The sequence below is a fragment of the Tachysurus fulvidraco genome, chromosome 8 (genome assembly GCF_022655615.1).
Source record: "Tachysurus fulvidraco isolate hzauxx_2018 chromosome 8, HZAU_PFXX_2.0, whole genome shotgun sequence".
In the NCBI taxonomy this organism is placed as follows: Eukaryota; Metazoa; Chordata; class Actinopteri; order Siluriformes; family Bagridae; genus Tachysurus; species Tachysurus fulvidraco.
This window is the reverse complement of record NC_062525.1, coordinates 19,292,684-19,305,018: the sequence shown is the minus strand read 5'-3', so window position 1 is coordinate 19,305,018 and position 12,335 is coordinate 19,292,684. Positions and strand designations below refer to the sequence as shown.

Sequence of the window (12,335 nt, the reverse complement as noted above, 5' to 3'; positions counted from 1 at the left end):
TTAATCAGAATAATTGTAGAACGACAAAACACAATCTGTAGTCAAAAATAATAGAAAAAGACAGTGATGAAACAATATTAATGAATTTAATTCTGTTTCATTATTATTATAACAAACCAGGAAGCTCCACATTCATATGGCTGAATATATTATAGATCCAGTACATGAGATTTAGTAACAATAATAAAGCAGAACAAGCAACATGAAATACTGTATTTCTGTTACATGAAATATTATTTTGTACACTTTGATTCATATATTTATGCACGGAATTCTGATATTATTGCATCATAAATACAGGTGAATGTGGCAGATGATTAAAACAGTAAATGGCAGATAGAGTTGAAATCTTTATCTATATTCTATAATATGTCTCAAAGTCTCAAAATAGGCAATTAATTAATAAATCCAGTCATAATTCCTGGAAATTAAATAATAAAAACAATTATATTGGAGAAACAAACATTGGATTGTAAAAATAAATACATGTATAAATAAACTAATAAAAAAATTCAATATAAAAATAGAACATTATGAGCATCTCAAAAAAAAACTTTGAGGTGATAAAAGCAGTACATTCAGAGTTATGGGGAAAATGACACCTTTCTTCCATATTTTTATGTAATTAGCAGGCATTTTTATACAAGAGTAATTAGAAGGCAGGTTACTAATGAAATACACAACATTATATCTTCATCAGTGAGGTGTGACTACGTGTATAAAAGCAGAACTTTTGGTTTGGGGTTCTGGAGCACTCGGGTGTGTGTCTACATCATACCAAGGAGAAAGGACAACAGCCAGAAGTCAGGATTCACCATTCTACAGTTAGAAGGACTGTTTACATGTGAGGAGAACCTTTAATACAGCTGCTCTGTATGTTTCATTAGTGAGCTTCTCATCAAATTCAGTCCAATGTCAGACTGTTTAATGTTCAGTTATATAAATAAAACCCCAAAAGCAACATCATGTCACCTATAGAGCTATAAAGCAGATTAAACCAAGTGTGAAGCGTGGTGGTGGAGGGGTGATAGTTTGGGTTTGTTGAGACAGTCGATGTCCACTTTATTACTAGAATATTCCTGAGACAAATGTGAGATAAATAAGAAAATGTATCACTCTGTCTATTAACACAGGGAGATACTGTATACAGCTGAACATATAATAAATCTAAATAAATAAATTGTGGATCAGATTTTATTAGTTTCATCTCTATGTAATTATATAAACAATTACTGTAGAATAAAAGAAAGTGGGATTTTTCTTACCTGCTAAGACCCTGAGGGCTGAGGAACAGAAGCCAGATTCTCCAGTTCATGTTCATTACTTTGTGGAGGTGAATCCTGTGTTAAAGATGAGACATTATTTTTAGGAAATGTTCTGCTTATTTGTCTCATATGTAGAATGTAGAAACTGCACAAAGGTTAATGATGTTAACCAGTTTTTGCTGAAAGCTTCTATTTATTCCATGTTAAATATTCCACACAGTCATATACTGACCCTCTGTCTCTGTTTACACACACACTTCTGTCGCAGCTTCTCTATGTCTTCTCTAAACCTGTAATAATGAGAATAAAAAACAACCATGTCTTCATTCTGAACAAAACTGACAAGTAAAATAAATCGTTCTGTATATTTATATCCCTTAAAAATACACACATACCCTTCTCTGTTATCCTTCCCTGTGTGAAAGAAAAACCATGACAGTCTTTTAGAACAGAAACTAATCATGTTTAGAGTGAACACAAGAACTAAACACATCCAGTAGATTATACTTACAGAAAGTAGATATTTGTAAAGCAAGGTAGCACGCAGCAAATACACTTTCAGTCGGTAGGAGAATAAGTCGCAGATCCACTGTACGCTCACCGTTTCCTGTTTATAATTATGGGTGGAAAAGAAAAGAAAGTTCCACATGTAAATATTAACTGGACTGATTTCAGCAACATTGTTGTGTTTAATATCATATTTATCTGTCAGTAATTTCACACTAACATATTTTACAGTGATGAATGTTGTATTATTGTTAAATCACAGACCACACAGCTCACTCACGTGCTGTTAGGATCAGCTCTACTGATAACACAACAGCATTCACAAACACAACCCCCACTGTACCAAACATGAACACAACCAAATGACCTACAATACAAAGACAAGAGAATTAGAGAAAACATTCACTTTTCTATTTCAACTCAGTAATCTGCCACATCTCAATCAACATGCATGTGTGACAGAAAATATTTTTAGTCACATCGCTGTGTTGCTGTGGACTCTGTATCTGAATCTTCATCTGTGAATAATAAAGCAAAATCACTGAATTTATATCAGCGGTACAAAGTGTGTGATAGCAGAAACAAAATTTCTTCCCTGGTAACCTCTTAATGAATAAATAATCTTGTGTATTTCATTAGTAACCTGGCTGCTAATTTCTCCTGTATTAACTGTGGAAGTAGGAAGGATCAGCTTATTTTTCCAACTGGTTTCTGAATGTTGCTTTATGTTTAGGGGAAAAAATTGATACATATTAAAATCTGTGGGTTTTTTTTTGTTTGTTGTCACCTGAGATAATTTATTTGTTATAGAAGTTAGTGAGGAGAAAACAACTGTTATTTAGTCCCTGATAAATAAAAACAGAGTTAAAGTTTGTACTTTATTTTTCCTCTGACTTTAGGACAACGTTATTGATTATTCATGAGACCCGTCTCCAGGACAGAAACTTCCAAAGTTTAAGGAACATTTTTCTCTTTTAAACATGTGTTGTTTCTTTCTTTCTTTCTTTTTTTTTTGTCAAAATAGGAAAAAAAAGAGTCTGGCAAATAAAATGACTGTTTACAGCTTCTACAGTATGAGTGATAATGTTCACAATGTTTTCTAACAGAAAACCACAGGAATAATTATATGCTTTTCTTTGTAAATAGCAGAGCTTCCATTTGTACATGAGCTGTTAATAGAAACAATAACATTTATTATTACAATATATTACAGACATAAATACTCAGCGCTGTACAGTTATAGAAAATTAATTATCAACTTCTGATTTAAGAATTAACATCAGCAGTAGTTTATTTATTCTAACTATAATCTCTGATAAATAAAAATGTTAAATATTTTTTTCTTTTATCATACAGTGCATGCTGTACGTATGCCTTAATATTCTAACACTCCAAAAGTAACCTTTCTGTGTTAATGGTCCAAATGGTTTAGTTTCCGTCTGTGTAATTAAAAACCAAACATTTCACAACAACAGATACTTTCAGCTTAAACTGTTCTACATGGAAGCAAATGCTAATGATATTTGGTCTGTAACAGAGAGGAGATGCCCTGAGGGGGATTTATAATTTTAAATATCACAAAGATCTGGAGAATTTGTTCTTTTGTGTTTGTTAATAAAAAGCACTGCTGAGTGAAATTCATTAGCTGTAACGTCTAAGCTGTTTGTTGTAACTGGAAATTCATCATATAAAATTCTGAGCTCAGACGTTCCCCATTAACCATTTCACATGATGTTTTACCGTGATCACTATCGTTATCAGACATCAAAAATTTTGTGTATAAATGTGTTTGCACTTTTAAAGGCATCTGTTAGCTCAGATAAATGTTGATTGAGATGTGGCAGTGTAGTGTAGTGTGACAAAATAATTTTTACTTACATTGCTGTGCTACTGTGCTTCTGGACTCAGATTCTGTATCTGGATCTTCAGCTGTGATTATTAAAGCAAAATCACTGAATTTATATCAGGGGTACAAAGTCTGTGATAGCAGAAACCAAATCTCTTTCCTGTTCCATTCCTAATGAATAAATAATCTTGTGTATTTCATTAGTAACCTGGCTGCTAATTTCTCCTGTATTAATTATGGAAGTAGGAAGGATCAGCTTATTTTTCCAACTGGTTTCTGAATGTTGCTTTATGTTTAGGGAAAAAATGGGTACATATTAAAATCTGTGTTTTTTTTTTTTTTTTGTTGTTGTTGTTGTCACCAGAGATAGGTTACAGAATAATGTTCTCTATAAACAGAACAGGCTCTAAGAATACCAACTGGATAAACAGCAGGATAAGACGTGGCAGTTTAGTTTGACAAAAAATAATTTTTACTCACATTGCTGTGCTCCTGTGCTTCGGGACTCAGATTCTGTATCTGAATCTTCACCTGTGAATAATAAAGCAAAAAATATGCTTTCAAAATAAAAGGCATCTGAAAAAGATTTAAAAAGTATTGAATACCTCGTGAAGGGTTCAGATATGTAAACAGTGTAATCTGGGTCAAGACTTGAAGGAATGTAGTCACACAGACCAAAGCGTCACGTTCTACAAAAAACACACACAAATATTTTACACCAATGTGATCATGACACTGTTATTACCTGAATGTTCAGTGTACAAATAATTCACTAAACTGCAGTAAAACACATTTAAAGCTAAAACACAGTGAAGCTTTTGTACTGGATGATTCTTAACTTTCAGCTCTTAGCTTCCTGATCGACTTCCTGTTTAGCTTTTAATAAAACAATTAGAACTTCTTATGTACACAAAACCATGTGAGGATCATCCAGTGGAAAAGCTTCTCCTCTAACAATAAACAGTAATGAAACAGGACTGGTACTTACCTTTCACATCAATATCCAAATTATAATGGATGTAGATCGACCCTGAGGCTCTAACAAACTCCAGGAGCAACCACAATGATATCTGGAATAAATAACCTGCAACAACAAACAGCTCTTTTTCCATCACCTTCATCTCCACATGACACATCTGTCACTGGTCTTACTGAAGTTATTAAATCTGCTGCACACTACAGAATCTACAAACCTCATACTTTCTTATCAAAGTAATAATCACTCCAGAACGACTGACTTTCTTTCATTAAAAAGCTGTTTTATTTGATATAATAGGATACGGACTGAGACACATGGCTGAAACTGGAGGATGTATTTATTATCTGCTGTGTTTCACTATTACAGAAATATTATGGGAATAAAATTGTCAGCACTCTGTACACACTTCCTGCTTTGCTACACTACTTCCAGGTCGGCGGCCATCTTGGATATTCACTTCCAGGGCGGCGGCCATCTTCTTCTTTTGATTTTTAATGGTGGACGGCAAACCAACTTAAGGTGCATTTACCGCCACCTACTGGACTGGAGTGTGGAGCACATAATGGTTGGGAAGTTTAAAAAATAAATTAATTAATAATACAACTATATGTTAAATTCTATTGATCAGTCTTGTTTGTTTTAAGAAAATAACTAATTCAGGGAATATCCTAGACTGTTTTGATTCATTTCCTAATAGAACCTGAAGAGATAAATCATTTATAACAAACAATCTTGAAGCTTGAATTAGTTTAATTCTTGCTCCTTCATATGCATCACACTCTACAAGTATGTACTCTACTGATTCTGCTTGACTACATTTATCACAGTTTCCCCATTTTATACAGACCCTGATTTAATGCACAATGTCCAAGACGCATTCCTGACATTAACACATCTTCTTTCCTGTTGCCAAACTTTCTTTCTCGCCCTACTTTCTTTTGAATATGATGAAAGTGTCTACCGTTTGTTCCTCTATCACTGTGGTCCCCAATCCGCGGGACCAAATGGTACCGGGCCGCCCAAGGAACATTAAATTATTTCCATTTTATTTACTGTGGTGTATTTCTCTCGGGTTTGTGCGACTTTCCATGGACGCGAGGTTAACCGGGAGCTGAGAGACGTCACCTAAAGCCGCACCAATACCGCGCATGCGCAAAATATCATGCTATCGGGCCGGGTTTAGGTGACGTCTGGAGCTGAGCGACTGCAAGCGGCAGTGGTGTTGTAGCTCTGGTGGAGAGAGAAGGTGTGTATCGCTCTTCTCTCTGTTCACCGGTACTTTCTCATGTTTAACAGTGCTTGGTGTACGTGTATATAGTGTTTGCTCAAATTTAACCCACAAATGAGCAAAAATGAGTACAAAACAGACGTCGTTAGAAACTCTGCCGGTGATCTGGATTAAAGTCATGGCGGAATACCCTGAGATTGTCACCACAGCACTTAAATCCCTATCGCCATTTCCGACATGCTATCTGTGTGAAGCGGGGATTTCTGCAGTGACGGCAACCAAAACAAAACAACGGAATAAACTGGACATAAGCAACACACTTCAGGGGTCATTGTCTCCTATTTTGCCCCCAGATGGAACCGTCTCGTTGCAAAGAAACAAGCTCAGGGTTCTCATTTAGTTAGCGTTGTAATGAGTTAAAAAGGCATGTTTAAATACAATTAAATTAAAATTATTAATTTCCAAGGAGGAATTACTGAAGTTGCCACGTAAGGAGCAATTTTGATGTCACTAATTCCCATATTCTGTGCTTCCTCATTTGCAGTCCATCCAAAGCTTGATAGTTTTTTATACTCATATTCTCAGCAATTCTTCAAAACATTCTTAACTGGATGACTATCCAAGTGTCCCTTTACATTGATCCAATATCTCATCTTTAATTTGAACCTTCAGATTTCTAGAGGCATTTCACCATCTCTACTTGTACTGCTGTTATTGGAGATGTTTTTATTGCTCCACAACATATTCGCATAGCTTGTGATTGAATTGCCTCGATCTTTAACAGGTGTGTTTTAGATGCAGAACTATACACCATGCTGCCATAGTCAATAGCTGCTCTTATCAGTGCACAATAAATCCTTTTAAGAGACTGACGACATGCCCCCCATTCAACTCCTGATAAACACCTCATTACATTTATCACTTTTTTACCTTTGTCTACCATTTTCTGAATATGAGCTCTAAAATTCAATTTTGAATCCATCCACGTTCCCAAAAATCTAATTACTGACACTTGCTCCAATTGCTGGTCATACATTTTAATATTCATTATTGGATTGATTTTTCTTTTTGTAAAACAGATCACCGGAGTTTTTGCTACAGAGAAACGGAAATCCCATTCATTAGACCAATTTTCTACTTTTTTAACAGCGTTCTGCATACACTTCCCCACATGCCCCATATTGTGGCCCCTTTTCCACAGCGAGCCATCATCTACATACAAAGACCTTCCTATCCCCGTGTCCATCTGTTTAAAAATATCATCGGTCATTAGATTAAACAGAATAGGACTGCTAACACTTCCTTAATGTTTTCCATTCTCTATTTGATATATCTGAGACAATTCAGACCACCCTAACTTGTATAGTTATTTTAAACAAGAAATTCTTGATCCAATTATTCCTCCTTTTATTTCCATTTTTTCTAATTTTATTAAAAGTCCCTCTTTCCACATCATGTCGTAAGCTTTTTCAACACGAAAAAAATACTCCTACTAACACTTGTTTACTTGTGCCTTTCTTATTTCAACTACCAAACAGAGCACAGAGTCCATTGTGTTTCGCCCTTTTCCTGGAAACCACTTTGATATGGTGAGAAAATTTGATTCTTCTCAATGATATACACCAATCTGCTCATTACCATCCTTTCCATTAGTTAGCAAAGGTTTGAATTTAATGCACTGGGCCTGTAATTATTTGGTTGTGTATGCTCCTTGCCTGGCTTTGCTATTGGTACTATAACACCATGCTTCCAGTCAGCTGGTAACTTCCCTGACTCCCACACCTTATTAAAAAGACTTAAGATTATACTTAATGATGTCTCTGATAGATGTTTTACCATCTCATAACAAATATCATCTCTTCCTGGTGAAGACTGTTTAACCCCTGCAAGCACATTCTTCAGCTCATATAGAGTAAACTCTGAACCTAAAGTACATCCAGATGGTCCTTTTTCTTCCAATAGTTGAGGGTACTTCTTCAGGATATGTTCCCTATACCTCCTCATTTCATCTGACAAATTTGAACCACTGTGCACTTTAGTAAATGTTTCTGCTAGTATCTCCGCTTTTTCGCTGTCTGATATGACTAGTTTATCGTTATATACTAATACAGGAATGCTGCTATTTCTTTGCTTTCCTCCCATTTTCCTTATCATACTCCAAACTTCATTCATTTCAATATCTTCCCCAATATTTTTGCAAAAATCCCTCCAATACTTTCTCTTAGATGTCCGTATTACTCTCCTCACTATGGCCTGTGTTTTTTTTATAATTAATAAATTCACTCACTCACTCAGCTCACTCATTTTCTACCACTTATCCGAATAAATTCATTATAATTGAATGATTTTCTAAGTCTCTTAAATGCTTTATTCCTTTTACTAATTGCCTCACTACACTCCGCATTCCACCATGGGACGACTTTCTTCCTGATACCAGCCTTCTTCTTACCTATTACTTCTATAGCAGTACTTTGAAGAACTTCACATATCTTATAATTAAAATCCTCTACATCTTCCATAGACTTACTAATTTCTAACATTCTGTTATGACATAACTCTTTAAATTTGTCCCAGTTGGCTGATTTAAATTTCCAACTTGGCATTCTTTCCACCACAATTTGTGCTATATCTAAACTGATTGTACTGCTGATAGGGAAATGATCACTACACACTGTACTTTGATTTAATACTTTCCAATCACATTTTCTAGCAAAACATTCAGAGACTAGAGTTAAGTCTAATATTGAATATTTTCCTTGTGACAAATCCACTCTTGTATAGCTTCCACCATTGATGCACACTAATCCTCCCCAATCTAGCATGTCTTCCACAATCAATCCATTACTATCTGTGTTTGTACTCCCCCATAATGTGCTGTGTGCATTAAAGTCACCACACCACTTTATAACTTTCTTTCCCTCCAAAAGTTTCTAGATTATCCTTGCTTAACCTGTCACATGGATTGTACAAGTTAATTATTCTAATACTGTGTACACCTTCCGAGTCATTCTACGAAACGGGTGCCATTTGTGTCCGCAACATTTGATGAGATGCATAAGGCACAAAAATGTCCCAAAATGTGCTTACAAACCTTAAAGTTATTTATTGAAGTGCTCTTGTTAGCATGATATATAATATAAACACTATTCTTAAAGAATAACATACTATTTTTAATAATTTTGCATTAGTACTTAGCCATTTTCACATGTCCATGTTGACCAACATGACATTTGTATCCAAAATATCACCAAATAAGTTATGTATTTTTAAAAAGAGATATTATTTTCAGAATTATATTTGTGTCCCTTTTCACATAAGATATATTTTATTCAAAATAAACCTTATTTTTTTGTAAATATTTTATGATTTGTGTGCGTCCTTCAATTTGATTTACCACCCCATCACACTAACTTGTTTTATCAATAAATAATGTACTGTTGCTTTAAATGACATCACAAAGCGGAAGTGACATCTTGGAGCCTTGTTGCCGCCAAGAACAAAAACAGACAAGTACTGACATTCCTCTACATTCTTTATATGTTGATTTTTCATGTTAGGCAGCTTCCGTCAAGCTCAAACCAACCACCCGTCACGCAAGATAGAGAGGGAAAACTAATTTTTATATATTTTTTAAGATTATTAATGCAAATAAAATTATATTTCAGATAGAATGCAGGTATGCTAGGTGAGGAACTTGACCACATGGGAGACATGCGGCCATTTTGGGATGATATTTACCACCCCGTCACATGTTTTATTGTGCCGTGGTGGTAAGGAATGTGACGGGGTGGTTCTGCTTCCCATTTGAATGTGAAGATGTGTGAAATGAAGGATTCTGATAAAGGTTGCATTCACTCAATGGGCCACAGCAGAGAAAGCAAGGGAAGATGCGAGGGAGGGTCCAACCTCTGTCAAGATCACATTGAAGACAACAATGGAGGGGACACAAGACAATCTTGTGGAGTTATTCCACACTCTTCTCCATAAATTCAAAAGACACACATTCAACATAAATCAACAATACTCCTACTGCAGAGAGTTGAAGAAGAACTTGTCAAAAGAGGAGGCAGTGATCCACATTGACTTCTCTGAAAACTACACATGCAAATACAGCTCAGAGATCCAAGCTGTCCACTTTGGCTCCGTGCACCAACAAGCTACTCTGCACACTGGTGTTTTGTACATAAGTGGTGAAAAAGAGCCCATATGTTTTAGCACAGTGTCACCCTCCAAACACAAAAGCCCCCCAGCTATATGGGAACACATGAAACCGGTGCTGAATTATCTGCAAGCCACATACCCAGATGTATCGGTTCTACACTTTCTGAGTGATGGACATTGTACCCAATACAAACAGAAAGGAAATTTCTTCCTTTTCAGCACAGAGCTTGCAAGACGAGGTCTAAAACAGTGGAACGTGGAACTTTTTTGAGGCAAGCCATGGCAAGGGGGCCCCAGACGGTGTTGGGGGAACCTTGAAAAGAACAGCGGACAAGGTGGTGACCAACAGCCATGACATACCCGATGCCCATGAGCTATATAAGGCCCTAACTGAAACATCTACAACTGTTAAGATGTTTTATGTATCATCTGAAGCTGTTAAGCAGGCAATGGAAAAGATGCCAGGCAAGATTCCACCAGTGCCATCCACAATGTGCTCCACGCAAAAGCACCTGAGATGTCAATGCTTCACAACACATCATTTTAACATGACAGCCCAAAAGGTGCCAACAGAAGCAATTGCTTGGGAAAGTGGAGATCTCATTGGGAAGTGGTGCATGCTTAAATATGACAATGAGCTTTATCCTGGGATCATCAACAGGTCAACAGGTTCTTCTGGCCTCCAAAAGATGACTTGCTGTGGTACTGTATCTCTTCAATGATGTGCTCGAAATCATTCAAGCACCACAGCCTGTGACATCCCGCCACATGGAAATACAAAGGGATGTGTGGATGCGACTCTCCCAGTCACTGTAATGATGCCCTTTTTTTTTAGTTTTTCAGAGCATGAACAAAGTTTTCCATTAAATTTCCAATGTTAATGTTTCCCCTCCCCAGTTTTATACATAAGTTTAAAATAAGCATACCATAGAGATACACACTTTGTCCATAGCACCCTGTCACAGTGAAACACTCCGTGACATCAGTTACCACCCAGTCACGGGGTCATTTTGTTAAAAATGTATGTAAAAGAAAATAAATTTTACATAAATTAATGTTGAATGATGTTCTTGTTGTGTGGACTAATCAAATAAATGTAACTTTATTTGTATTTTTTAAGTGTATTCATTTTTTAAGTACAAACAGTGAGGCCATTAAAAAAACAAGAATAATTATTCAAATTACAGACTTTCTATTGATGGTTTCCAAAAAAGGGACATTTTACTATTAGGAAAACATTAGATTTTAAAAATATATTTCTTGTTTTACTACTCTTATGGCATACATATTGTCCATGACGGGGTGGTAAAAAAAAGACTCCCTTGCCAGAATAAAAATGATAATATTATTAAGGATTTTGTGCCTGAGGTGGGAAAATATGTTTTTTTGGAGGATTAACATAATATTTAAAGTTGTAAGTAACAAAAAAAAAAGTTTGTTCTTAATGAAAATGTGGACAATTGCAAAGTGGAAATGGCACCCGTTTCGTAGGATGACTCTTCCCATATTTCCACCACTACAACCTCTTGCTCCCCATTTACCTCAACTTTTCTATACCCAATATCTTGTTTAATAAATGTTGCTACCCCACCACCATTTCCTTTATTTCTGTCTCTTCTGATGTAATGTATCCAGGAATTAAAACATTTAATTGAGGTTTCAGTCATGTTTCTTGAACACATTTAATGTCCGGACTATTTCCTTAATTTGTAATTAATGTTTTGAATTCTTGACCATTGGCATTAAACTTCTTGCATTCCATTGCATTATTGTTAACACCATTATGTACCACCACATGCCTGACTGTATTCTGTCTGACTGATTACTGTTTGTGTCTTAAGCCTTTCATTTGTCATATCTACTGTAACATCCTCTAACTGCTAATACTACTAATAATAATGATTTTAATTCTCTCTGTCCTGCTTTCAGTTTGGGAGGATCAATTTAACACTTCTGCTATGAATGCTACGAATGATACTTTATCATCAATCACTTCACTCTCTTTACTTTGCTCTTTCAACACTGTTTTTTGTTGTGGTTCTGTTGTTTCAATTACTTTGTGTGCTTGTTTTACTTTCTTTATAGCCTCAGCATATGATATTCCTTCTGCCACTCTGACATTTTGTACTTTAACTGCATTCTTTCTTACTAAACAACCGCCGTATCCTGCACTGTGCTCTCCTCCACAATAACAGCATCTTGGATTAATACCTTGCCCACATTTGCCATATTCATGCTCACCACCACACCGCACACATCCCTGTTTTCCTTTACAAACTGCTGCTACATGGCCATATTTTTGGCATTTGTAAAATCTTAGCGGCGGGGGAACATATGGCCTGACATTGT

General features: G+C 35.8%; 1 protein-coding gene across 5 annotated transcripts in view; it reads right to left on the bottom strand.

The window, feature by feature from the left end:
- LOC113650988 overlaps nt 1-12,335 on the bottom strand; it is a 142,917-nt gene that overhangs the window by 88,063 nt on the left and 42,519 nt on the right. For 4 of the 5 annotated variants that reach the window (XR_007143633.1, XM_047816949.1, XM_047816950.1 and 1 more), the window contains exon 11: nt 4,607-4,702. Coding sequence is in view for 4 of the 5 variants with exons in the window: in XM_047816949.1 (XP_047672905.1) it covers nt 4,607-4,702 (96 nt within the window). In the remaining variant the exon portion in view is untranslated. Of the gene's footprint in view, nt 1-67; nt 1,080-1,265; nt 1,341-1,497; nt 1,556-1,660; nt 1,680-1,776; nt 1,873-2,052; nt 2,140-3,650; nt 3,702-4,098; nt 4,150-4,223; nt 4,308-4,606; nt 4,703-12,335 lie in introns of those variants that run through there. The other variant, XM_047816951.1, reaches the window with a different exon arrangement.